Below are 25779 nucleotides of genomic sequence, written 5' to 3'. Positions count from 1 at the left end.
TGGACGTTGCCCTGTCACTCATCCGGGATATTAAGGAAGGGGCTGCAAACTGCCAAGATGAAGCACTACGAGGTGAGTAGTGTTCATGAAACTCTAAACCTTGAATGGACGGCTTTATGGAGCCAAGATTTAATTGGTTGGGCCGAGTCTGAATTTTACAGGGAATTCACCAGGTGTAAAACTCGGACGCAGCAGTCAAATGCAGAGCTTTAAACGTGGGTATTGAGGCTCGCACGCTGCAGCTACACCGCCTGTCACGGGCTGCTCGCTGTGGCCGGGGTATTGTGGTATTGTGGCCTCTGGTACAGGCCACTTAATTGTGTTGCATCGGCAAACCCGGTCCTGACCGTCAGGCTGCGCCCCCACATGTAGGAGGAATCACATTAGCGTCGTGTGTTTGAGAAAAGTCCTGTATAGGCTGTGTGTAAGCTAGAGAGCTGTCCCCATGCTAGGCATCATCGCCATCTCTGGCTGGAATGACTCATGGCGCTTCTTATCTTGTTATTACCCAATAATGCAGGTGAACAGTCAAGTGCACGCACTCAGCCCTCTTTAATCAACCCAGTGTGAGTTTGTAAATCAGTCTCTCCTCGGGTGCAAAAGGAGAATGTGTGAGTAGTAGTACTAGGTGGTAAACACCCCATGACTCCCATACTACTTACCCACTGAGTTACTGTTTAGCCGCTGAAACTCCTCTAATTGTGAACAAGTGGAGTTTCTTCAGTCCCTGAAACCCATCAGACAGGATTTGAAGCAGTCTGACAGAAACTGACCCAACCAGTGGCTGCTCCAGTTCCCCGTCTTTCTGTCTACACATGTGGCTGTTGTAATCTATAAGTGGCAAAGCAAATTATATGAACTGATCCAATTTGACATACATTTAAGAATAAAAATGACAAAGAAGTAGTTTAAGTGGTTAATATGCTCTTATAATTAGCCTATAACTTTATTTTGTAATAATGATAATAACAAGCTTGCTTTACTAAAATCTGTATTGTTCACACACTATGTACCATTTATCAATCAGTGTTTTCACCGCTATCAACATAGGCCACTCCTGTGACCTCTACAATCTGCTGAAGTCACCTCTGCTCAGCCATCCTCACTGTGTGGCCTCCATCTTAGCCGCATGTGGAAACTGCACTTTCTTGCCATTTGTATGTTTGATCATTCGGCCTCTGTTGTAACTACTGGGCCCACTCAAGTCTGTTGACTCTTCAGATTCTGTGAAGACAAACCAACATCGCTGACCACAGATCATCCAAATTATCATCATCATCATGTGACAGTTACAAAACACCATGAAGTAACAGTTCAGTGTTTGGTTTGGTGTTCAAATCTAAGATCAGATGAATGGATCAGTCATCATGGCTTTATATTGAAGTAGGCCTATTGAATTTGTATTGAATTTAGTAGAGAGCAGAACAGATCAAGCTAAATTGTAACAGAAATACATGATCAAACTAAAGGTACTTAAGGTGATTTAGTTATAAGACTGTCCTAAAACAAAATTAAACTCTTAAAGGGACAACGAGGAGTTTTGGAAAAGCGAAGCGTTTTCACACTACATTTATGAGCCTCCGCGCGCACCGTAGAATTTTTTGACCGGCGCAAGACGGACTCATGTTTTCATTCATCAAGAATTAAAGTCAGAGGTTGGAAGACGATCACATACCGTCGTAGTTCCGACCATAAACGGTGATTCGGCGGCGTTATTCTCATCACTCGCCGCAAAACCGAAAGTAAAGAAACGCTGGTCGGCTTGACCAGCATTTCCGCCACCACTAATAATAACAAAATAACGATAGAGACCAAACGATATATTTATCGAAAATGGGCCCATTAACAAGTGTGGGTAGCGTAGATTCATCCACATTAATATGAGACTTTTTTATAACCAAATAGAAACTCCTTGTTGTCCGTTTAAGTTTTTTTCCTTTTGGACCAGTTACTTCATACTTTCATTGCATTTAACAGCAGGTAGCACCAGAGAGCTGCAGTGATCCGCTTAACCTCACACTGACTGTCCATCACTCTCTGGTAGTGTGTAGCTACAAACACACTGCCAGAATATAGACGCATTTCCAGAGTGGCTGTTAATCTTTCTAAATACACAGTCTTTCTAGATTAAAAAAAAAACAAACTTAACCCTAATCCTTACCTTCAGACAGCAAGGAGAATGAAAACTACAACAACAAAAAAACAAGTCCACAAGCTTATTTTTGCACGCTTCATTCTCATCCCAGTGTCCATTTCCATGACAGACTCTTACTGCCAGACAGAGGCTTTATATAGATGAGGAGGGGGAGGTACAGTGGCAGTGGGTATGCCTGGCACAGGGAAGACCCACTGGGTTTATTTCCCCCTTGACTGCAGTGTCATGTGTCTAAGCGTACATGAATGTTTTGTTTGTGCTGTAATAAGCTCCAAAAAGCAACGCTCAAAGTTTCAAACAGGCAAGTAACCTTGTGAAAAATAAGAAAAAAACAAAAACCAAATAAATCCCACCTAGAACAACAAAATAAAGACACGTACTGACTCAATGTATGTTACAAGCCACAAATCAGAATCTCTATAAAACCCTGATTTACTCTGATGTCTGTTTTCCTACAAAGTGCACTAGTCCTTGGTGTTTACAGGAAAACATTCAACATTTAGGTGATTGTGAGGGAAGAGATTATGATGTTTTTTTCTTTACACAACAGAACATTTTTTCACCCACAGATTCTTATCCTGCCTATTCATCCATTCAGGTCCATTAATAGAAAGAGGGTACCACATGTTATGTGTCTTTCATTCATTATGGAAATTGTATCCTGCCTGCTCACCATTAGAGAGCGGAGCGGTGGGGGTGGGGGGCAGCTTCCACCAAGGGGAATGCCCCGAGTTAAGCCGTGAGAGTCTGGAGTATTATCTCCCCTTGGTGGCAGGAGAAGGGCGACTCCCCATGTGTTTGGTTTGAGGGACAACATGTTGTTGTGAGACCCTGAGCTGAGTCTGGCAGGTGTCTCCGTCTCCGAGCAGGTTCAGCGGTTAGCGATGCACATCGGAGCTGTTGATGGAGGGGAGTAGGGCTGTTCGATTTTGCCCAAAAATAAAATCTCAATTTTCTTCTCTGAAAAATTAATTTCCGATTCCGATTCCGATTTTTTTGTTAAATGACAAACTATTTTGTGTGCTGTTTGTGTCTTTTTAAATGGACCTAATGGACCGTGAGAGCTGTGACTGTGTAGTGGAAAAGGGCCGTTGGTCTTTTTGGCAACGAAATCCTCACTGGTCTTAGCAAAATGCCGACATGCGTGTTTACAGTGTGTGGGGAGAGCAGTGGGAGAGCGTGATGGGAGGAAGGAGGCAGCAGTCATGATAATTCAGCGCAGCCCAGATTCATGAACGGGGGCTTACCGTAATTACCCTACTTAGAGTAAAAAATCTATTTTTACGATTTCTAAAAAATCGATTTTTACAATTCCAAATAATCGCGATTACGATTTTAAATCGATTAATCGAACAGCCCTAGAAGGGAGCTGATTGGTTTACACCTTACACACACATGCTGTCACTGATTGAATGGCAGGCATAGTGTCATAGCGTCTGCAAGCACATGATGACATCACTACATGGGTGTAGATGGATGGGTGTCTGTAGGGAGAGGCTGCGTGTGCGGGGTTGTCAGTAGACATTTATATTTAGCTGGGAGAGGAAGAGAGGGGGTCAAAGTAGGAAAGGAGGGCTGCTGTTTATCACAGCACCTCTCCTCTCCTCTCCTCTCCTCTCCTCCATCCTCCCACTTAGCCAGGGGTCCATAGGTGTCAGGGGTCGTCAGGTATCTTTTTTTAGGGTGAGGTTATATTTCAAAAAGCCGAGAAACGAAGCTGCCAGACTCCGCTCTAGAAGTTTCCCTCACACGGATGATATATCGTGGAGCGTTTGCCAGGGGGGATACTGGGCATTCCTGTGTATGCAACTGTGCACACACACATGTGGTATATGTCTGCACGCCAGGGGTCGACTGGCAGTTAAATAAAGCAGCGTGCCACAAGTGAAGGAATGAGGGGAGAGGGGGGGGGCAGAGAGTGAGAGAATGACAGAGAGGAGGAAGAAGAGGGAGGGGCAGAGGTGCAGGAGAGGGGGGGAGACAGATTTATTTCCACAGCTGAGTGCTGCCCCTCTCCTCTCCTCTCCTCTCCTCTCGGTGTGGATCTTAGACAGTCGAGAGGTGGAGAGTGACGAGAGAAGCAGGGGGAATAAAGTCAGTGCAGGAGGAGGACATGGATGCCCTAGCGCTAGAGGCCAGTGGTAAAAAAGCCGTTAACGGCACGGCGGCGGCCGCCCCGGTGCCCGCTCCGGCCCCCGTTAAACGCAAACCTGCTAAAAAAGTTAAAAAAGCTGTTGTTTTCTTTGAGGTGGAGATACTGGATGCCAGGACCAAGGACAAGCTCTGCTTCCTGGACAAGGTGAGAACTCGTTTCTTTTCCTCATGATAACAAACGGTGCCTTGATGTCATTTAACTCACACTGCACTAACCTCATCTCTGCTACATGTGGTTGTTTTTAAAAAGAAAAAAATGATTGTATGTGCACATTTGATTGTCCCTGTGGCCCCTACAGTGTGTTTTACTTCAAGCAACAGGTGCAGCGTGCCGGGTGCTGTGTTACTGTAAAACACAGACGTGTGTGTCAGGCATTTTCTAGAACATAGTAGAGCTGCTGTAGCTGTTGCCCCCGCTGTCAGTCAGTGTAACTCTGTGCTAATGAGAGAGAGCCCCTTTCCACACATGTGACACAACACTGCTGGCTTCAGTTACCTGGGTAAGGTAGTACTAAGTCTTCAGCACGCGCAGGCTGCCCACGCCAATCACAGCTGTGCAACAAATGCTGAAATTGTGAAAGATAACCTTTGTAGGGGATTGAACTAGTCATAACAACTCTTACGATACAAGACATTACAACACCACATCAGACTATGGCCTCAGAGCTGCAGCTGTGTGTGTTTAAGCATTAGAAAAGCATATTATTTCATCAGTACATGTTACCACAGTCATTTTGGCACCGGGTTGCAACTGTAGGCCTGATCGCAATCATTTTGCATAATTGTTAAAATGGTTTCTATGCATCTGTATAAAAACAGCTGGATGAAAATAACAGAAATGTCATATTTCCATCACTATTTCCTCGTCGTTTTCCACCATTTGAGGCCCCACTGGTCCTCTTTTAATGACATCATCACATTGCACCCCCTTCTTCTTCTGCTGTGGTTTAATGGCACATGAGTGGAGCGCCACAAACAGTTTATCTCGAGGCGCCTAATTTCTAATATTGGATAACCGCATTTCAATGAGAATCTATTGACATCAGCATCAAGGGTTTAGTTACAAAGCCTAAAGTCAAACAGAAACGCAGTTTTAATTTACATGTTCCAATGTTTCATCCAATGGCTCTTTCTTCTTCATAAGGTGTATGTGTATTAAACTATGTTTAGGCTTATAATAGTTGTATAAAATGAACAGAAAAGACAATTAAATAGTTCATCGTAATTATTTGTATGGCAATCAATCATCAACTAAAATTTCATGATTGTGACGGCCCTAGTTGCAACATTTTTTTGGATATGGACTGCAGCAGCAGGCTGTGTCCAGCTCTGCTCTGACTCAGGTGTTTGAACTAGGTGTGTTGCAGAATCTCCTCTAGATGATTTACCAGGAAAACTTCAAACTGGCAAGATTTCTGATTTTGAAATATATCTTAAAGTGTCTGGAAGGATTAACAAGCTCTTTGACCTTGTTGTGAGCCATATTCTGCCACTAGCAGCATGTTGTTCCTTGTTATATTTTGTGGAAGCAGAAACGGAAATCTTTTTCATCAGCTATGATAGATGGGTTGGGTACATTATTGTCAAACAATACACAACAGACTGAAGGATAAGAGATTTCAAAATCATAGTAAATGTTCTGCATTTGTCCCTAGAGAAACTGTTCCCAAGTTCAGAGCAAATTGGTTCAGAACTTTTTTTTTACTAAATTGTGCCGACAGTTAAACAGACACGTGTCAAACCAAAACCTTCTTGACAGGAGCTGATGGTAATTATTACTGCACAAGAGTTTACAAAGTGCAAAACTGATGCAGGTGTTTTAATGTTCATCTTTTGCTGTTTGTTTATAACAATGGCAAATTGAATGAGTGACATTTTATCTATTTGTTTTTAAATTTGTCTCATGAACAAGTTATAAACAAGGTGTTATGGGGCTAGTTTAATTTTTTTTTTTACATTTAACTTAGTGGCTATAAAAATATGCATCTTAAATGTAAATGTTCCTATTTTTTTAATGGGTATTTGTCCAGTGTGATATATTCAGTCATGGAGACGTGGTGTTGTTTACATTGCGGACTAAAGGATATCGCTGTTGTATTTGCCACATTTACTTTGATTGGATATTTAAGCCTGTTGTTTTATCAGGTATATCTAGAGTAAACAACACTTGGCCTTTATTTTGTTATCTTAGTCTTACACAGCTTTTATCTGCGAGTGCGCTGCCTGTAAGTCAGTGCTGTTGCATTAGGAGGGTTTAGTGTATTGTTGGTGTGAGGGCTGTTGGTGTATAGAGTTGCATTAGCCAAGTTTACAGTGGTGTTACCAAGGCTGCTCTTCAAGACCCCAACACGCAAGGTGCTACCCTTACTGGATTATACCCTGTTGACGGCTTAACAGAGTTTCCATGGTGACGGCATCCACAATATTAACGCCTTGGGAGAGTTGGTTCACAGATATGACAGATAGCTCTGGATCTGGACAGACGGCCCTTTGGGGGAGGCCGGTTTCCTAAAGTAGACTACCACAGCTGGGTCGGGGTAGTGTGAAAGACAGACTCAGCCATCTCAACACTAAATGAAGCCTGGAGAAAGAGAGGAGGGCTACTGGGGTCACAGAGAGGTGCTTCCTCAATGATGTCATCCTGCTGAAAATGGCACGTGGTCTTCAAGGCGACGTGATCGGGAGCCAGGTCAGGCACAGTGCTACATTTCTTCAGTCTACTGCAGATGGACCAGACAGTCTGCGAAGAAAATCACTGCGGCTGGAACTCTATGGAAGTTCAGATATAAAGCAATTACAGAATGAAATCATTGCAGCTGTTGAGTTCTGTAAGAGGTGTTTAAGTCTAGTGTAATCTAACAAAGATGAATCATAAAATCCTAAAGTACTTCATTTGTCCTTGTGACTCAAATCCCTGTAGAGCTCAGTCAGTGGTTTTACGGTTTAATGGTAATTTGCCATTGGCTGGTTTCAGTTTGAAATTCATGCAGCCTGCTACACCACCATGTAGATTCATTAGACAGATAAGATAGATGAACAAAATTGTACTTGTGCAGCTTCTAAAAACAATACTCACATTTACACACGCATTCACGCACAAAGTATATTAAAGGGATAGTATCTTTTTTTTTTTAAGTGTGGTTGTATGATCTACAAATAGCCCCTAAGTACTTTAATTGCAGTAGAAGACTCTCTGCACTCCTCCCGTTAGCAACGCCAGCCCATAGCCCTGCCCAGAGATTTACAACATACAGTGTTGTGAACAGACCCAAAGAAACGGCCTATTTTCACGGCCTAAAAGAGGTTTTACCTGGGAAAAAAAATACACAGTTCCATTGTTGGCTATAATATAATTTTTTCCAGCCCCTCAAAGTGCAGGAAAAACACAGTTTTTATTTGGACCTAACCAACTCACGTATCCCTCCGCCCAGGGTTAGCGCCCGCTGATCAGCAGTTGGTTAGCTCCAAAAAAAATTGTATTATAGTGAACAATGGAACTGTGTATTTTTTTTCAGGTAAAACCTCTTTTAGGCCTATGATAGATGGGTCTTTTGGGTCTGTTCACAACACTGTATGTTGTAAATCTCTGGGCAGGGCTATGGGCTGGCGTTGCTAATGGGAGGAGTGCAGAGAGTCTTCTACTGCAATTAAAGTACTTAGGGGCTATTTGTAGATCATACAACCCCACTTTAAAAAAAAATGATACTATCCCTTTAAAAACATCATATCAAAAAACAAGAATTAAGGGCATCCCATATTGCGCCATGTTTATCTCGAAAGTGCAGCATGAGCTCTTCTAAGAAAGCCACGGGACAACACATTCATGGAACGACATGCCTTCATAACGTCTCACTTCCAGGGCCGGAACAGTGTGACTGCTAAAAACCAAAAACCAATATGTCAAAGGCTTGAGAGGAATTAGATGCTGATGCCTGCGCTGTGCAGATGATTTTGCAGGGTTTGTTTTCATAGCTGCAATTAATGTTCTGATGCATTGTTTAGTAATGAGTTGACAATTATTGGTTTGATTCACTCTAGTTCGGTAACTTAAAGCCCCAGTATGTAACTTATTTGGCTTTTTATTAGCAAAAATCAAATATTGCTTTCATAAATACGTATTTCACTGAAGTGGAATCACACCCGCATACAAATGAAAGCTTTCTCGTACCTTAGAATGAGTTGTTATAAGTCGTTACAAATACATAAGTGGGCGACGCACCGAACCGAGGCGGCCATGTTGCATCGCCATTTTTTACGTTGAGTGGCAGCGTGACCGTAGGTAACCACGGAAACTCAGCGGAGCTGTCGGCTCGGGGAGAAAGTTTTCCAGGTAGCGCCTGTTAAAACTGTCACCACTGTGTAGTGTGAGGAAGGACGGAGGCACTGATGTATTGAGGTGCAGTCAGGCAGACGGCCGTCGGCAAACCAACCGGATGTCATTTTACTCCACCAGAGAAAGACGGTAAAACAATACCACATCACCATGACAACATATTGTCACGCCTGTATTGTTTTGCCTCGTGCTGGTGGACCACTTGTTTACATAGAGGCTTGTTTATCCTGTTACATGCAGCGTCTGTTGTCTGTCTGACGTCTGCCCGATTTCACCTGAATGCAACATCAAGAATACGTTCTGATATGCAACTGCACCACTAGATGGGGGGAATTCCTACATACTATACCTTTAACTCTTTGACTGCCAGCCATTCTCACAGCAGCTTCCTCCAGCTTGCCAGGCATTTTCCAGCTTTTTGACTGATTTCCGTAGACCCACCATATATTATGTACTGTTACTACATACACATTCAACCCATCAAAGGAAAGATGAGGGTCTCTAGTTTCCAGCAAAAAAAAATGTTTGTTTCTATCTTGTTCCAGTCTTGTGAAATTGGCGGTTGAATATAGGTTAGTTTAGCCCAAAATGCCATTTTGGCACCAAAATCTTGAGAAAAAGAGGTTTTTGTGTCGGCTGTCATTTTCAGGTGAACCAGTACAATTGGCTCCTTTATATTTTGCTTTAGTGATGCCTCAATATCTGTACAGTTGTTCTCTTGTAAACAACAACTAAATCAACACTGACAAATGACTTTTGATGACAATAGACAAAATATTTAGCTACTGACACACACTACTGCAGCCTTTTCCCTTCTTTTCTTTGAGTTACAACTTTTTATTTTCTTTTTTTTTAGTGTGTGTGCGTACGTGACGTGTGCGTGTGTGTGTGCGTGCGTGTGTGTCTGTGTGTGTGTGTGTGTGTGTGTGTGTGTGTGTGTGTGTGTGTGTGCGCGCGCGCGCGCGGATCAGTTCGACAGGTTTTTGTAGCCGAAACACGGCACTTTAGATCAGATCCAGCTTCCTCTGGTCAGCAGGCAGCGGTCTCACTCACTCTCTGTCTCTCACACACATCTACACACACACACACACAGCCGACAGCTCTGGCTGACGTCACGTGCCCCCTGAACTCAGCCACAGACAGTCTCTGTAGCTCACAACAGACAGACACCATAGCTCTCCTCGTCACGTTCGCCGGCGCCGTCCGTTCCTCATCCACACTAGATCGGGGATTTTCAAGCTGCTATCTGAGTGATTTCTCGCAAAATCTGGCGACTTTCCAAACGCTCTTGATGACTAACGACGAGCGATCAACGGGGTTGTTGTTACTAACGTTTGTGCTTTGTATCACGGAGCTGCACGGAGCTTCAACGAGCTGCCGAGCCGCCATGAGCCCCGCCGCCTCCCCCGAAGCTCTCACCGGCGGCCAGAGTGGCGGCCAGAGTGTCACGGAGCGGCGGCGCTGCAGTCAGACACCCGCACCGCTCCGTGAGGGGGGAAAAACACGCTATAGTTTTTATATCTCTCAATCCAAATGTGTTTTTCTGCAGTTTATTTTGATGATACAAGTCTGATCTTCACAGAGGAGTAGGGCAAGACATTCAGCATGGCGTTGCCATTAAAAAAACGCTAAGACGAGTTATCTCGTCTTTGGCAGACTACGCTTGGATTCGCTAAGACGAGATAACTCGTCTTTGGCAGTCAAAGAGTTAAATGAAACACAGTTCACAATTACAAAACTGGAGGAATTTGTGTTTTTCTAGATGACTATTATTAAACCTTTTTTTTCCATACATAATGGAAGAGTATGGGTGCGCTATGTCTTGTATAAGCTGCCCCAACTCAAACAGATAAAGACATTTGATCGGGTAATGGGAATCTGTTGATGACTTTGAATCACCTGACTCGACCTCCGTCCAGCGGGGATTCACCGTTCCATTATCCCATCTTTAACAACTGTGTGCGTGTCCAGATTTGCTTTGCTGTGCTCTTCATGTTTCTGTTTTGTTGTCACTGTGTTTATATTTGGTGTAGTTGGCAACCTGGCAGAAGGTCGTGTGTGTGTGTGTGTGTGTGTGTGTGTGTGTGTGTGTGTGTGTGTGTGTGTGTGTGTGTGTGTGTGTGTGTGTGTGTGTGTGTGTGTGTGTGTGTGTGTGTGTGTGTGTGTGTGTGTGTGTGTGTGTGTGTGTGTGTGTGTGTGTGTCGAAGTTCTCTGAGCCCTAATACCAGCTGTTAAACAGCCCTTGTCCATGGGGTGTGTCTGCACAGCCAGGGCTAAATTTACCACTAATCACCATGATAAATGGAAAATGAGCTTATTATCTGTAACTTTTGTGTGTGTCTGTGTGTGTGTGTGTGTCCCTCAACTTATTATTGATGTGTTATTTGTAGGTCGAGCCAAATGCCACTATTGGGGAGATCAAGTCCATGTTCCACAAGAGCCGTGAGTGTCATCTCTCCGCCGACAGCTCGAGCCTCATGAATCAGATTAATGACAGAGCAGCTCTTCACATAGAAACACTGACTACATGTCCTGTCTTAAAGAGCTCCGTGACGTCTTTCTCTGTCTTTTTCAGATCCTCAGTGGTACCCTGCCAGACAGTCCATTCGCCTCGATCCCAGTAAGTCAGCTCAAGTGTGATGCTTTACCAGTAGCCTATAATAAATGTAGTATGTGTGGTAATGGTTCGCTCTTCAAATCAACCCTCCTAATCAGTGGTGGACAGTAACGGAGTAAATTTACTTGAGTACTGTACTTAAGTACATATCCAGAGGATTTGTACTTTACTTGAGTATTAGATTTCTTTGGTACTTATTCAGGGATGCAAACGGGTCAGGACCAAAAAAGAGAGGAATTGTCTGGCGGGGGGGGGGGGTGCTCACCATTAACAAATGATTACATTACAATATCATGGAAAAGTCAAGTTCCAGTAGTTCAACCCCCCAACCAAGTATTGATTGATTGATTATAGACATAGTTTTCAGAAGGCCAACATTTCTATATTAAAAATGCTTTTTAAAAAAAGATCCTTTGCAATATTTCAATTTTGGAGATACTGAATTTTAGGTCTTCACTGAATGTTAGTCATAATTATTACTATTAAAATAAACTGAATAAATAAAGACATGGGATGTTTCATTCAGTGTGTAATGGACATATAGGCCTATATAATGTGTTCGTTTCACTTTAATTGAACACATTCTACATCGCGGAGGCGACGTCTTTCCACTCAGGGCTTCCTTCACCTCTGAAACGGGGCAGAGCTCCGTGGAAACACCTGCCTGACACAGCAACGTAGGGAACCGTGCATGTCCGCGGTGCACAGCTCCACGGACATGCACGGGGGAAAAAACGGCGTCGCCGTCGCACCGACTGCACGCGGATACGCGCCGCTTTAACGAGCGCCTATAATGGAGGTCGGCTGTTATCAGTGTAATCAGAGGCAACCATGAATGAGTTCGCCTCAGTTTCACGTGATTGTCACTGTCAGCCTGATAGAAAAACATTTTACTGACCCCAGCTGAGACACTGAGACCCCCCCCCCCCCTCCCAAAAACAAAAACTCTTCGGATCTGAACGATTCACACAAGTCACCTAATTGGTCATGAAAAAAGCGAGTTTCGCTTTTCGGCGCGCTGTTTGCATCCCTGCTTATTACTCTTACTTGAATACATTTCCAAGACAAATATTTTTACTTTTACTCAAGTTAATTTCTAGGAAGTATGGAAAGTACTTGTTACTTTCAGGTCTGCTCTTTTTTTAAAAAAAAATCCTATTGAACACAAGCTGTGTTTGTCAAAGAAGGAAACCCTAACCCCTAAAAGCAGCACATCAGTGAAGGTGGTTTCAAAGAGTTAATTCTCAGAAACAAGAGTTAAAAGGTCCTTAAATTCATTTAGAAAAAATTATAGTAATTCACTGATATGAAAAATAAGAAATTTACTCTTACTCTTATTTTTACTTGAAGTAAATTTAAAAGCATATACTTTTGGATACTTAAAGCAGAAGTAAGTGGTCCGGTCGTTTTCGCTAATGCTGCGTTCCAGGCAGGCTTTTGAAATCGTAAATTACAGCTTCAAGTCACAACTTACGACTTTGTAGCGTTTCAGGCAACCCACTCGTGTTTTTCCGACCTGTTTTACCGGTGAAAGTCACTATAACGGCCACTCGTAACTTCCGACCGGTGAACTCGTACCAGATCGAACTGGTACCACTTCACGGTCGGAAAAATAAGAGTTTCCTTGAACGCACCATAACAGTCCTCGTCGCTACGTCACCACATTCACGGCGTTCCTTGGCTGCACACACAGCCCTGCATGCCGTTCTCTCTCCTCATTGGATAAAAACTGTAGGATACGATAATAGTCTACTTGCCAGCCCATAGGGCCCCATTATGAACCCGGAAATGTTGAGTACCCCAAAGTTTTATGTTAGAAATAGATAGTATGGGTCCCCAGTATTCAGAAACTGCCGGATGCTAACTTACATATATTGGGCAATTAGCATAACTGACATAATTAGCATAAATTAGCATAATTGCCTATATGGGCAATATTTCAACAAAATTGACTTGGCTGATCTGGGCAATATTGGAGTGGTTTTAGGGGTTATTGATGATGCTGAATCCATTTCTGACATTTTCAAAATTCAAAATGGCTGTCTAAACCGGAAGTGACCAGATTTTAACCGCCAGTGGGCCGATTTTGATGGATTTCAAAATCTGGTCACTTCCGGTTTAGACAGCCATTTTGAATTTTGAAAATGTCAGAAATGGATTCAGCATCATCAATAACCCCTAAAACCACACTAATATTGCCCAGATCAGCCAAGCAGTTGTTGAAATATTGCCCATAGCAATTATGCTAATGTATGCTAATTATGTCAATTATGCTAATTGTTCACTATATACAAGTTAGCATCCGGCATTTTCTGAATGCTGGGGACCCATACTATATATTACTTCAAATACATGAGTTATATGTCCAACCAGCATCTTCTAAAACTTAAAGCAGAAGTAAGTGATATATTTGTGTTAATATAAGTCTTAAATAGTTATATCTTCCGACAGCAATCACTTACATAGAGTGTTTGGACTGAAACACGGGTCTCTCAGTCACTCTGCTCTGCTCTGAGCCGAAGAGAAAACATTTATCGTATCCTACAGTTTTTATCCAATGAGGGGAGAGAACGGCATGCAGGGCTGTGTGTGCAGCCAAGGGACGCCGTGAATGTGGCGACGTAGGGACGAGGACTGTTATGGTGCGTTCAAGGAAACTCGTATTTTTCCGACCGTGAAGTGGTACCAGTTCGATCTGGTACGAGTTCACCGGTCGGAAGTTACGAGTGGCCGTTATAGTGACTTTCACCGGTAAAACAGGTCGGAAAAACACGAGTGGGTTGCCTGGAACGCTACAAAGTCGTAAGTTGTGACTTGAAGCTGTAATTTACGATTTCAAAAGCCTGCCTGGAACGCAGCATTAGCGAAAACGACCGGACCACTTACTTCTGCTTTAAGATTTGGCTTAAAATCCATCAAAATCGGCCCACTGGCAGTTAAAATCTGGTCACTTCCGGTTTAGACAGCCATTTTGAATTTTGAAAATGTCAGAAATGGATTCAGCATCATCAATAACCCCTAAAACCACTCCAATATTGCCCAGATCATCCAAGTCAATTTTGTTGAAATATTGCCCATATAGGCAATTATGCTAATTTATGCTAATTATGTCAATTATGCTAATTGCTCAATATATATAAGTTAGCATCCGGCAGTTTCTGAATACTGGGGACCCATACTATCTATTTCTAACATAAAACTTTGGGGTACTCAACATTTCCGGGTACTCATTGTTGGCAAGTAGACTATAAATGTTTTCTCTTCGGCTCAGAGCAGAGCAGAGTGACTGAGAGACCCGTGTTTCAGTCCAAACACTCTATGTAAGTGATTGCTGTCGGAAGATATAACTATTTAAGACTTATATTAACACAAATATATCACTTACTTCTGCTTTAAGTACCTTTAAAAGCAAGTACTTTTTTACTCTTACTCGAGTAACATGTCAACTGAGCTACTTTTACTTGTAACGGAGTAAATTTTGACCAATAGTATTTGTACTCTTACTCAAGTACTGGGGAGTACTCTGTCCATCTCTGCTCCTAATGTACTGTAAATGTTTTTTTCAGAGGGGAAGTCTCTGAAGGACGAGGACGTTCTGCAGCATCTTCCTGTGGGAACCACGGCAACCTTCTACTTCAGAGACCTGGGAGCTCAGATCAGCTGGGTCACGGTGAGTTCAAATACTAGTGATAGCAGAATGACACTGAAGCTTCAAACCAGTAACAGAGAACCGCTGCTTCAAAGCTTGTTTCGGTGCGGAAAAAAATCACGTGACATATGACGTCCAAGGCAGTAACTGCTTCGCTGCCTGAATGAATCACCTGACTGGTTCGATTGGTTCAATCAGCTGATTCACTGACTGAATCATCTCGATTCTGAAAATGTGTACCCTCATCCGTTTCAAAAAGCAAAACAATTTTTATGCACACCAGCATCATCTGTTCCTTGCGAGTGTGTATTTTCCGAGTGTGGAGAAATTGTGAGCTCAGTCCAAAAACTCTTGAAAAATAGTCTAATGTACCTCAATAAAAAAGTGTTCCCCATCCCACATAATCACCCCTTGCCATAGTTACACAAGCACACCCAACCTATGCCATATTTTCCCAGCACTCTCCTCAATAACACAAAACAAACATTCATCAATCTTTATTTTCAGTCTTAGCGTGCATGCACAAAAAACATTTTGGTAACACTTTACTTGAATAGGTATTCATAAGATTGACATAAAACTGTCATAACAATGACATAACAGCTGTCATAAACATCAATGAATACTTATGACAGCTGTCATTAAGTGTCATTCGGTAAGTTATGTCACTTTTAATGCAAAGTTGACACTGTTTGAGATGGTTTTGTTCTGACAACTTGACATAAAGACAATTTAAACTGTCATAGCAGACCAAATTGCTAAGCCCTGAGGTTAACATGCTGTAGTAAAGTTTGGTCTTAAAAGTTAAAGTTGTATTAACTGAGGAGAGCTGGGAAGTGAAAGCACACAATGCAGTATTTTTTAAGAGAGACTATGCTACATTTTTACATTAAAGCAGAAGTAAGCGTTCCGGTCGTTTTGGCTAATGCTGCGTTCCAGGCAGGCTTTTGAAACCGTAAGTTACGGCTTCAAGTCACAACTTACGACTTTGTAGCGTTCCAGGCAACCCGCAACTCGCGTTTCTCCGACCTGATGCCTGTCAAAGTGCACTATAACGGCCACTCTTGTTTTTCCGACCCGTGAACTCGCACCAGATCGAACTGGTACGACTTCACAGGTCGAAAAAACAGAGTTACGGGTTGCCTTGAACACACCATAACTTCTTGTCAGCCGATGGAGTTAGCAGTCCCCGCCCTCGTCATGGATCTATTGGTCCTCGTCCCTACGTCACCACATTCACGCGCATCCCTTGGCTGCACACACAGCCCTTCATGCCGTTCTCTCTCCTCATTGGATAAAAATTGTAGGATACAAGAAAAGTTTTCTCCTCGGCTCAGAGCAGAGCAGAGGGACTGGGAGACCCGTGTTTCGGTCCAAACACTCTATGTAAGTGATTGCTGTCGGAAGATATAACTATTAGACTTATATTAACACAAAAATATCGCTTACTTCTGCTTTAATTAAACAGCTTCAGAGTAATTGTGATGGTTAAATAAATGTCTTGTCTTGTTATGACATACACATATACATACAGTAGCGTCTCTTGGCCAAAAACTAATCTTGCAAGATCAGCACCGCCGCCCGGTGTCTTGGCTCTGGTCTCTGTGCACCGTAACCTGTAATCTCTTGTTTATGACAGATAAGACTACACAAATAACATAGCATCGTGTAGTATACAGTATATAACGTTGATTGATTTTTCCGCTTTGTTGAAAACAAGTGCACATGGCCTGGAGGAGGGTTAGCAAAACAACGGAAAAGCGGCTGTAGTTGCTCAGTTCCCCTTTAAATGTATTTTTCAGACATCAACTTGCCAGGATATCAACAAAATGACAAGATGTTTGACCTGGACCAAGGCTCTGACTCCTGTTCTTGTCCTGCCTTCTCTTTTCAGGTCTTCCTGACAGAGTACACTGGTCCTCTAGTCATCTATCTGATGTTCTACTTCAGGGTTCCCTTCATCTACGCACCCAAATATGATTTTACTACCAGTAAACACTGGGTTGTACAGTGAGTGTCCTCAACACACCTTAACAAACATTTTGTATGGTTAGTCGGCAGTAGCTGAAACGTATGACTTTTATTCCAAACTACATTTTAATGAAGTACTTGTTACTTTGAAGGAGCTTTTATTCTGTGAAATAATGTTTAGACCATCACATCATGCCACAGGAGGAAACACAGTTTCAGCAATCTCTCAGCTAATTGGCTATTTTTATCAGCCTCTTAGCTTATTCTAAAATCTAATTATTCTCCTAATAACTCTCAGTCGATTCAACCAGTAGGGTGAGTCAGAGTCAATAGGTTCTGTAAATGCTCTGTGGAACAATGACAATGCATCAAAAACATGTATGTACTCCAGTATTTTAACAGAAGCAAAAACTACTGAACAACTTTCAGATTTGGATGTCAACACTTGAAGAATTGGAGCTGTGTGTTTTATCCACCGCTGTTAGTTAGAGCCTGGTTTCCACCAGTGGTTAAATCACAGCATCTCCTCAGAGGTTCAATGTTTCTCCTCAAGTCTGAGGGGGGAAAAACACTACTGTGTATGCTATCTTGCCAAAAGTTAGTTAAAGGAGGATTTTTGACTCCTAAATCGTTGTAGTATAAAGTATAAACTTTGTGTTTTTGCATGTAATCACTCACCTCAGATAATAAAAAAATAAACGGTGGAGCAGTGCAGTGGTAATGTCCAAAATATCTCTGACCGTTCAGTGACTACATGCAAAAACACAAAGTTTATACTGTTTATACTCTACACTATATGAGTTCAGTGGTGTGTCATAAGGATTCCAGTCATGTACCATAGATATCTGATATCTGTTTTCTGAGTGTTTGTTGTGGTTGAAAGAACTGCCCCCATGGATTAGTGTTGTTGCTATCCCTAGCGCCGGGTAGCCATGGTAACTCTGGTTTGCCTGCATCAATTTTAGTGGCGTTTTTTGCTCCCCCAACACTGGGTGACCATCAGGACAACGATTTAGGGGTCAAAAATTACCGGAATTCTTCTTTAAAGTTAGATATCAACAGTTTTTCTCAAAATGCCAAACTGCTTGCAACTTGCTTTCTATCATCATCTCTATCATTTTTTAGTCACCCTAAAAAAAGAGCTTTTTGACAACATGATATAGTGGGGCGGATTAGCTCAATATTTTACACCAATCGTTCACTTTGTGATAAAAGTATGAAATTTGGTAGATGTGTTGGTGAATATGTTTCAGACAAATCTGGATATTGGGCCACCTCAAAAGCGCCCCCTAGTGGCCGTGGCAGCCATTTGTTATGCAAATAAATGAAAGATGAATAAAAACTGCCCTTTTAATAATACCAACTGGTCATGTATTGTATATTGTTGGAAAGCCTGATTAGTCACCTTTACAACAAGATACAGTTTGTAAGGATCGTGCATTCATGGAATGAGCAACGGGGCTAAACGTGTGGGTAGCGCCCCCCAACAATGTGCATCCCCTGTGGGGCGGATTAGCTCAATAATCGACCAATTGATTTATACAAAAACACTACTGGAGAGTTCATTTTTCTCTCATAAAGAATGGTTTTACCATCTCAGCGACCTTTCCATTTGATTCCTGGTGTCATAATTATATGAAAAAGTGTGTTCATTTGTCTTTGTATGATGTCTGGTTTAGGAGTTATGAAAATTGGCATTTTCGCCATTCATGCGGACATAAATTCAAAATGGCCGGCAAAAAACCCCCATGGAACATCAGTTGACCCGGGCAACAAGCAAAAATCTTAAGTAGACATCTTAAGGGTCCTTAAAAACCAAAGATGTTTGAAACATATCCAGCAACACATCAACCAAATGTTGTGCTTCTACCACAAAATAAACAATTCTTGTGATTTATTGAGCTAATCTGCCCCACAGGGGATGCACATATTTGGGGGGGCGCTACCCACACGTTTAGCCCCGTTGCTCCTTCCATGAATGCACGATCCTTACAAGCTGTACCTCGTTGTAAAGGTGACTAATCAGGCTTTCCAACAATATACAATACATCACCAGTTGGTATTATTAAAAGGGCAGTTTTTATTCATCATTCATTTATTCGCATAACAAATGGCTGCCACGGCCACTAGGGGGCGCTTTTGAGGTGGCCCAATATCCAGATTTGTTTGAAACATATTCACCAACACATCTACCAAATTTCATGCTTTTATCACAAAGTGAACGATTGTTTAGCTAATCCGCCCCACTAAAGTATTGGTGTCATGTAACCTGCATCCTCCTATTACAAAGTTTTCTTGGGCTAATAAAAGTGTCTGCTTTTTTCCAGTCTGGCCTGTATGTGTCACTCTTTCCACTACGTTAAGAGACTGCTGGAGACGCTGTTTGTCCACCGCTTCTCTCATGGTACAATGCCGTTACGCAACATCTTTAAGGTGAGATCGGTCTCCTGATGAAACTATGGTATTGACGTGTGCTGTAGGTTGCCATGGAGCCAGAGGTGAATGAACAAACGTGTATCTGAGGAAGTCTCAGTGACGACCGTCCTGCTGTGTTCTCCGTTTCAGAACTGTACGTACTACTGGGGCTTTGCAGCATGGATGGCCTATTACATCAACCACCCGCTGTATACACCACCCAGTGAGTGTGAGCAGCACACACTCGCACACACACTCAACAACACACACATACACCATGTGCTTTTAATCATAACTTCTTTTTTTTTATTTGTCTTGTTGCAGTCTATGGGGAGCAACAAATCAGACTGGCCCTTATCATATTCCTGGTGAGAATCTTCTATCAGCAAAATTGAATTTATTTCTGTATATATTGTTTTCTATTTCTGCTGAATTAGTTTTCATTTCTTCGACATTCTCAACAAATGTGAAAAGACTTTTTGCACAAACAGGCCCTGACTTTCACAAATGTTTTCTATTTCAGTTCTGTCAGATTGGCAACTTTTCCATTCACATTGCTCTCCGGAACCTCCGTCCACCAGGTACACACACACACACACACCTGAGTGTCACTCAGACATGTAACTGTATGGTTTTGGTTGGAGTGAACGAGGAGCTCATTCTCTGACATGCTGTCTTTCCCTTTAGAAAACAAATCCTATGGACAGTTGACCATATTCACAGAATTCACTACGATAAACAAAGATAAATTGTTATGTGAATGCAATTCTCAATATTTTTGTTTTCAAAATATCTGAGAGGCCATAACAATCCTTAAATTTAAAACTGACACAAAACTGTCTCCAATTGTATTTGATATAATCAGTGGTCTATGCTATTAAACTAAAATGAAAACACTGTAAATGAGTGGTTGGGTTTAAAAGAAGATGTGACATTTACTTTCCGTTTCTGTCTTTATCCAGGCTCTAAGACCAGGAAGATTCCCTATCCAACCAAGAACCCCTTCACCTGGATCTTCCTGCTGGTCTCCTGCCCCAACTACACCTATGAGGTATCAGACTTTATTCATTACACGAGGTGATAGTATTGTGTGAACACAATCTTGACGACAGGACTTTGGCATGTTTAGCTTTAAAGGGATACGCCAACATTTTTTTTTGTGTCTTGCCTCACTCCCGAGTCCATGACCAGCAGATAGACACCATCCTTTCGTCTGTGCGTGCAGTACAAGGGAGATACGGGCAGAGCTGGCACCGCTAATTAGCTTAGCTCAAACTCTAGAAGTGTATAGGCAGTGTTAGCCTGCCTCCACCTAAAGTCATCAGAGAAACTCTTCAGCAACTCCAAAAGGAAACCGGCGGGCCGATCTTCGTCTCAGAGCTGACAAAACTCTCCGGTAAGGCATCTTGAGCGGTCAAATGCCGGTAACGGGACGAGATCGGTCAAAACGGAGGGTTCAAGCAAAGACGGTTTATTTTGGTTCAAGCTAGCTACATCGAGGGTAGGTTAGCTTCCTATTTCAAAGTAAAAGCACAAATTCTATCGTCATGGTTTTCTGTATGTAAAGGGTGTTTTTTAAGGGTGTTTTATTTTATGAAAGTAACCGGAAGTGCGTTGGTCATAATGGCTAGCTTGAGTAGCGCCAAATTCGTCCAAACAAAATTGTAAACAGCTGGTATTTAGATAAATAACGACACACTGCTGATCTAAACGGCTACTTTCTCACCTAAAAATGTTTGAAATGTTGATAAAGAGTTGTCGATAGAGTTTAGAGCTAAAATGAAATCAGCTTCTGACTGCCGATTTCGGCTTGGGTAGGAGGCAGGCTAACACTACCTATACACTTCCAGTGTTTGAGCTAAGCTAATTAGCAGTGCGCCAGCTCTGCCCGTATCTCCCTTGTTACTGCACGCAAAGTCGAAAGGATGGTGTCTATCTGCTGGTCATGGACTCGGGAGTGAGGCAAGACACACACAAAAAAAATGTTGGCGTATCCCTTTAAAGAACATAACAGTAATTGCACAGCATGAAGTCTTGGAACTTGAGCCCATCTAGTTTTGTTGGTGTGTGATCAGCCTAAGAAACACTGAAAGCTGATTTCATGTTGTACGTGTGTCTGCTGCCCTCTGCTGGTAGCAGTGTGTCCCTAACGTCTCCTCTCCTGTTGCAGTTGGGCTCCTGGCTCGGCTTCACAGTCATGACGCAGTGCCTGCCTGTGGCTTTCTTCACCTTGGTGGGTTTCATCCAGATGACCGTCTGGGCCAAGGGGAAGCACCGCAGCTACCTGAAGGAGTTCCGCGACTACCCTCCCCTCCGCTCACCCATCCTGCCATTCATCCTGTAAAGCGCTATTTGCCCGCTCCCTAACTCATCCAGCTCCCCACCCCGCGGTTGTAGAAGTTGGAGCGTCCTGAAGCCCAGCTGAGACGCACCGCCCCCTTTTCCTTTCTCCAAGATCTACACCCGAACTCATTAGATTGACTGACAGCATCTAACCCTGCCCTGCCCTTTTTCCTTCCCTGCCACTCCAAATGTTCTCTCCCCTGTCTTTAGTGAAAATATAAAATACTACACTTGCTCTGATTTTTTTTTTTTATTGACTATGAACCTATTCTGATTGATTAACTGGCTTATGTGCATTTAAGCTTCCAGCGCAGTTTTCACCTTCAAGCTTCTCAGTGTATGTTGAACAACAGGCTCTACAGAAGTTCTGTAAAATGTCCCAACAACCACTCTCTTGTCATCCGATGCTGTTATGTGGAGGCTGAATCTGTACCTGGTGAAATTCAGCAAATCTTAAACTGTTCAGTTTTGATATCCATTACTTTGAGACCGTGACAGCATTTAATAATTGTGGTGTGATTACGTAATTTATTAAAAAAAAAAAAAAAAAAAGGGTAAACCAAAAATGTTGTTGTTTTTGCTTAATTATGTACAAGTTATGTTACAAGTGAAGTGTTTCAAAGACTCGATGCCCCTTTGGTGAAAGGCTCTTAGGACTTTCTTCTCAAAAGGAGGACAATATATTCTGTAGAAATCCTGTACAGGGAGAATTGAATCTTGAATCAGTAAATTAATGAAGCGAGCATTTGGGAATTTATATTTTATTATCTACCAGTGCCACATGGCTTTAAGCCAGCTCAGAGATAATGAATTTAAAATCTCACTTCCACTGTGCAACCAAGGATCAGAGTAACGCCTTATATTCTATAAACAAGTAGTCGAACAAGATGCCACTTTACTGAATGATCTGATACTATTAAGACCAAGGGTGGTGAAGATTAAACAGTGTTGTTTATTGTGAACAGCAGCTCATATATACAAAGAAGAATTAGAGGATGTACTGCTTATGCAGCTTCAGCTTCAGCCGTGGCCTCGATTCTCTTCTTCCTCAGCTGGAGCCTCCTCTCCCTCTCGTACTCCTTCATGCGCATCACATAACTGGAGGCAGAAAAACACAGAGTTAATAACAGCTAGTTAATGATACAATGGGTGCATATCATCCAATCTTCATAATATTTGATTAAATAGGAAATTAAGAAATATTAATTGCTGTTATAAGTGGCTGGTTATTTCATCTCTGAGCATCAATGTTTTAGAAAAATTAATTCTTGCTCAAGAAAAAATTGCAGGTTTTAGTTTTTTTTATTGAATCCCAATAAAAAAAGGAACATTAATTACAAAGTTTTCACCATCTTGGAATAAGTTTGGATTTCTAAAAATCTATGACAACTGGGCGAAGGACAATAACACTCACTCCTGGTGTTCGCAGTAATCCCAGTCGTGTCTCTCATGCTTGCAGGCCAGGAAGTTGGGCCAGTTGTCCCTCTTACACTTCATCAGTTTTAGGAGATGATGGGCACAGTAGTCCCTCTGTTCCACAGGCAGCTGGGCCAAGTTCATCTGCTCCTGGCTCGCTACCATTTCTGGCACAAAAACAGACACAAATTTTCTGTCATCTCTCAGTGTACAAGTATTTGATATGACTTGAAAGACCATGAGTCTCAAGAACTGGCTGACAGCTGTGAGTGTTTGTTTAAATCCTGTCCAGGTAGTGATGTGTTTTTCAAGATACTAATGTAAGAATGCAATTTGTTCAGTATTATTTTACACATACACTGTTTTCCACTGAGATTGACTTAACTACTCCAGTCAATGCACTTTCTAACCTGAGGCCAAACAGTCCATCCTTTGATTTGAGTGATATATAAATAAGATATAAAAACAAAACATCTTTGCAATAAAAATACATTCACATACATTCAACATCAGTATCAGAACATGTGCAAAAATGATATTAAATTACTACTGACTCTGTTTAAAGGGATAGTTCACCCAAAATTCAAATTTCATTATCTACTCGCCCTCATGTCGACTAAGAGCTGTCCGCGCAGCAGTATTTGTCCATATAATGGTTGTGAATGGTGCTCACTTTTCTTTGTCCAAAAAGACACACAAAAAAACATCCAAATACCTCTATACTGCTCGTCTGTAATGTCCCTCTTGTATTGAAGCCCCAACATGAGAAATTGTTCCGAAAAAAGTCTATATTTTAAGCTTGTTTGTAGTGGAAGCTCCCAGTGTCTCTGTTCACTGCTCTGCCTGTGTCACCGGCGGAACAATTTCTCATGTCGGGGCTTCAATACAAGAGGGACATTACAGACGAGCACTATGGAGGTATTTGGATGTTTTTTGGTGTCTTTTTGGACAAAGAAAAGTGAGCACCATTCACAACCATTATATGGACAAACACTGCTGCGCGGACCCCCCCGTAACTCAGAGAAGGCACGGAGGACTCTGAAACTTCTCCCAGCCCTTAGTCGACATGAGGGTGAGTAGATAATGAGTGAAATTTGAGAACTAGCCCTGTGAACTATCCCTTTAAGTCCAAGTAGTATAATCCACTGCAAGACGATTTGTCTCCTGTCAATGTCCTCATTTCTTTTTGCTGCCCAATTTTAATTACATCTGAACTACATGATTGAAACCACCTCACCAACTTTATGAAAATGACGTATGGGAGTCTGCAGAAGGGTATACTTCTTGTTGTGTGGAAACTATGAAACTTACAGATCCATATTCTTGTATGTCCTCTGAAACAACTCGGCATGTCAGCTGACCGTTGCCACATACACATAATAAGTTAGGTCGTTATGGTAAATAATCATTTATTTAGTAGGCTATTCTTAAAATTATTCAAACATTTATAATGTGACTGATGTGTGAATCCATTGGTTGAAACTGAATTATCATCTATAGGTAATGAAAGTGTGTGTGTAACGTTACAGGCTGGCCACGGGTTGACAGCAGCTCTCCTCTAACTCTAGTTAATTAACCGATAGTTAGCATCGAAGCTAGCTCGGCTAACGTCCGACGAGCCTCACTAACACACGGCTCCATACAGACAGTAACAGTTGACGTTACAGCTACACAGCAGGCTACAACAAACACCTGCACCGTACACTGTTCTGTACGGTGCAGGTAACACCGCCGGGACAGACCTCTCTCTTTCCGCTCCTCGAAGCCGAGCTGCGGGTCAAACTCGTACTTCTTGGCCGGGTCCGGCTCGGTGTCGGTCTCGGTGACGTACCGTCTGGCCAGGTTAGCTCCCATTGGCACCGGCGACGTTTATACACACGTAGCTACTGGAAATAATATATTCACTTTGCTCTCGCTTTGCGCTAATCTAATGTGTGCAAGATGTTTCTACTCTCTGCCATTCGGTCACCTCTGCCAGCCCCCTGCTTCCACTTCCGCCTCTCGCCGGAAATAAACAGCCGAACGGTGCGTCTGAAACTCCCTCCCCACTGGGACGAGAATCAAGGGTTCCGCTGGGAAGGTAGCCTTCTCATAGACATAGTATATGAGCCTGCTAGCGCAATTAAAAATATATATAAATTGTATCTAAAAAGTTAGTTGATGATAGGGATAATGACAATAGTTCCAATTCAACTTTAACATTTGAATGTCTCAAAAAGCCACAGTTTCATTATTTTTTAAGACAGGCTGGGGTCCTGGGCTTTAAAGGGCCTTAGGGGCTTCAGATTTGTGAGTAGCCTGGCTACAAGATCAACAAACTTGATTTTCCATAGATGCCCTGCCTTTTCAGAAATACACACATTTTTCAAATATTATTTGGGCCTTAAATTTCAATTTTCACAAATTGTGTAACATAGTGCATGTTTATTGGAAATAAACACCAGTTTCACTAAAACCAAAAGGAATATGGGGGAGAAAACTCTTGTCTATTTTCCATGAACCAACAGTTTTACTGAGGTTTTTTCTTGCAGGAATAGTCTACTGGTCTCAGCATCTATTTAGCATTTATTCAGCATTTATTTTAAATGCTGTTATTATCTGGGAATGCCTCAAATGGAAATTTCGTTGTATGATATACAATGACAATAAAAGCATCTCTTAAACTGAATTATTTCAGTTTACATTGTGTGTACAAGGTGAATATTCCTTGACTTCCTATACATTTG

General features: G+C 42.2%; 2 protein-coding genes across 5 annotated transcripts; one reads left to right on the top strand and one right to left on the bottom strand.

Moving 5' to 3' along the window:
* Positions 1-34: 34 nt before the first annotated feature.
* Positions 35-21872, top strand: tecrb (trans-2,3-enoyl-CoA reductase b). 4 transcript variants are annotated; one of them, XM_085799637.1, is made up of 12 exons: positions 35-72; positions 4404-4454; positions 11033-11084; positions 11218-11262; positions 14826-14929; positions 16803-16918; positions 19207-19312; positions 19445-19517; positions 19619-19662; positions 19818-19875; positions 20257-20345; positions 21465-21872. In XM_085799637.1, exons 1-12 carry the CDS (start codon positions 58-60, stop codon positions 21636-21638), a joined length of 927 nt encoding a protein of 308 aa, XP_085655763.1. In that variant the 5' UTR covers positions 35-57; the 3' UTR covers positions 21639-21872. The 4 variants fall into 4 exon arrangements, with proteins under 4 accessions (XP_085655763.1, XP_085655679.1, XP_085655591.1 ...); XM_085799553.1 differs by having other exon boundaries at positions 19445-19523; XM_085799465.1 differs by lacking the exon at positions 35-72 and having other exon boundaries at positions 4070-4454.
* A 697-nt stretch (positions 21873-22569) lies between these two features.
* On the bottom strand, positions 22570-25072 carry ndufb7 (NADH:ubiquinone oxidoreductase subunit B7). Its single transcript, XM_085800305.1, has 3 exons — positions 24796-25072; positions 23052-23220; positions 22570-22735 (listed from the first exon to the last, which is right to left on the bottom strand). The coding sequence occupies exons 1-3, from the start codon at positions 24905-24907 to the stop codon at positions 22642-22644; spliced, it is 375 nt and encodes a 124-aa protein (XP_085656431.1). The 5' UTR covers positions 24908-25072; the 3' UTR covers positions 22570-22641.
* Positions 25073-25779: the final 707 nt, after the last annotated feature.

The sequence above is a fragment of the Trachurus japonicus genome, chromosome 1, assembly GCF_045865225.1.
Source record: "Trachurus japonicus isolate A0001 chromosome 1, Traja_1.0".
Classification (NCBI taxonomy): Eukaryota; Metazoa; Chordata; class Actinopteri; order Carangiformes; family Carangidae; genus Trachurus; species Trachurus japonicus.
This window is presented reverse-complemented; position numbering and strand designations above follow the sequence as displayed.

Coding starts and splice junctions, on each gene's coding strand:
- tecrb (XM_085799383.1), top strand. CDS start 4,269: ATGGATGCCCTAGCGCTAGAGGCCAGTGGTAAAAAAGCCGTTAACGGC. Junction 14,930..16,802: donor CTCAGATCAGCTGGGTCACG/GTGAGTTCAAAT, acceptor TTCTCTTTTCAG/GTCTTCCTGACAGAGTACAC. Junction 19,524..19,618: donor GTATACACCACCCAGTGAGT/GTGAGCAGCACA, acceptor GTCTTGTTGCAG/TCTATGGGGAGCAACAAATC.
- ndufb7 (XM_085800305.1), bottom strand. CDS start 24,907: ATGGGAGCTAACCTGGCCAGACGGTACGTCACCGAGACCGACACCGAG. Junction 23,221..24,795: donor CGAGGAGCGGAAAGAGAGAG/GTCTGTCCCGGC, acceptor TTTTTGTGCCAG/AAATGGTAGCGAGCCAGGAG. Junction 22,736..23,051: donor GATTACTGCGAACACCAGGA/GTGAGTGTTATT, acceptor TTCTGCCTCCAG/TTATGTGATGCGCATGAAGG.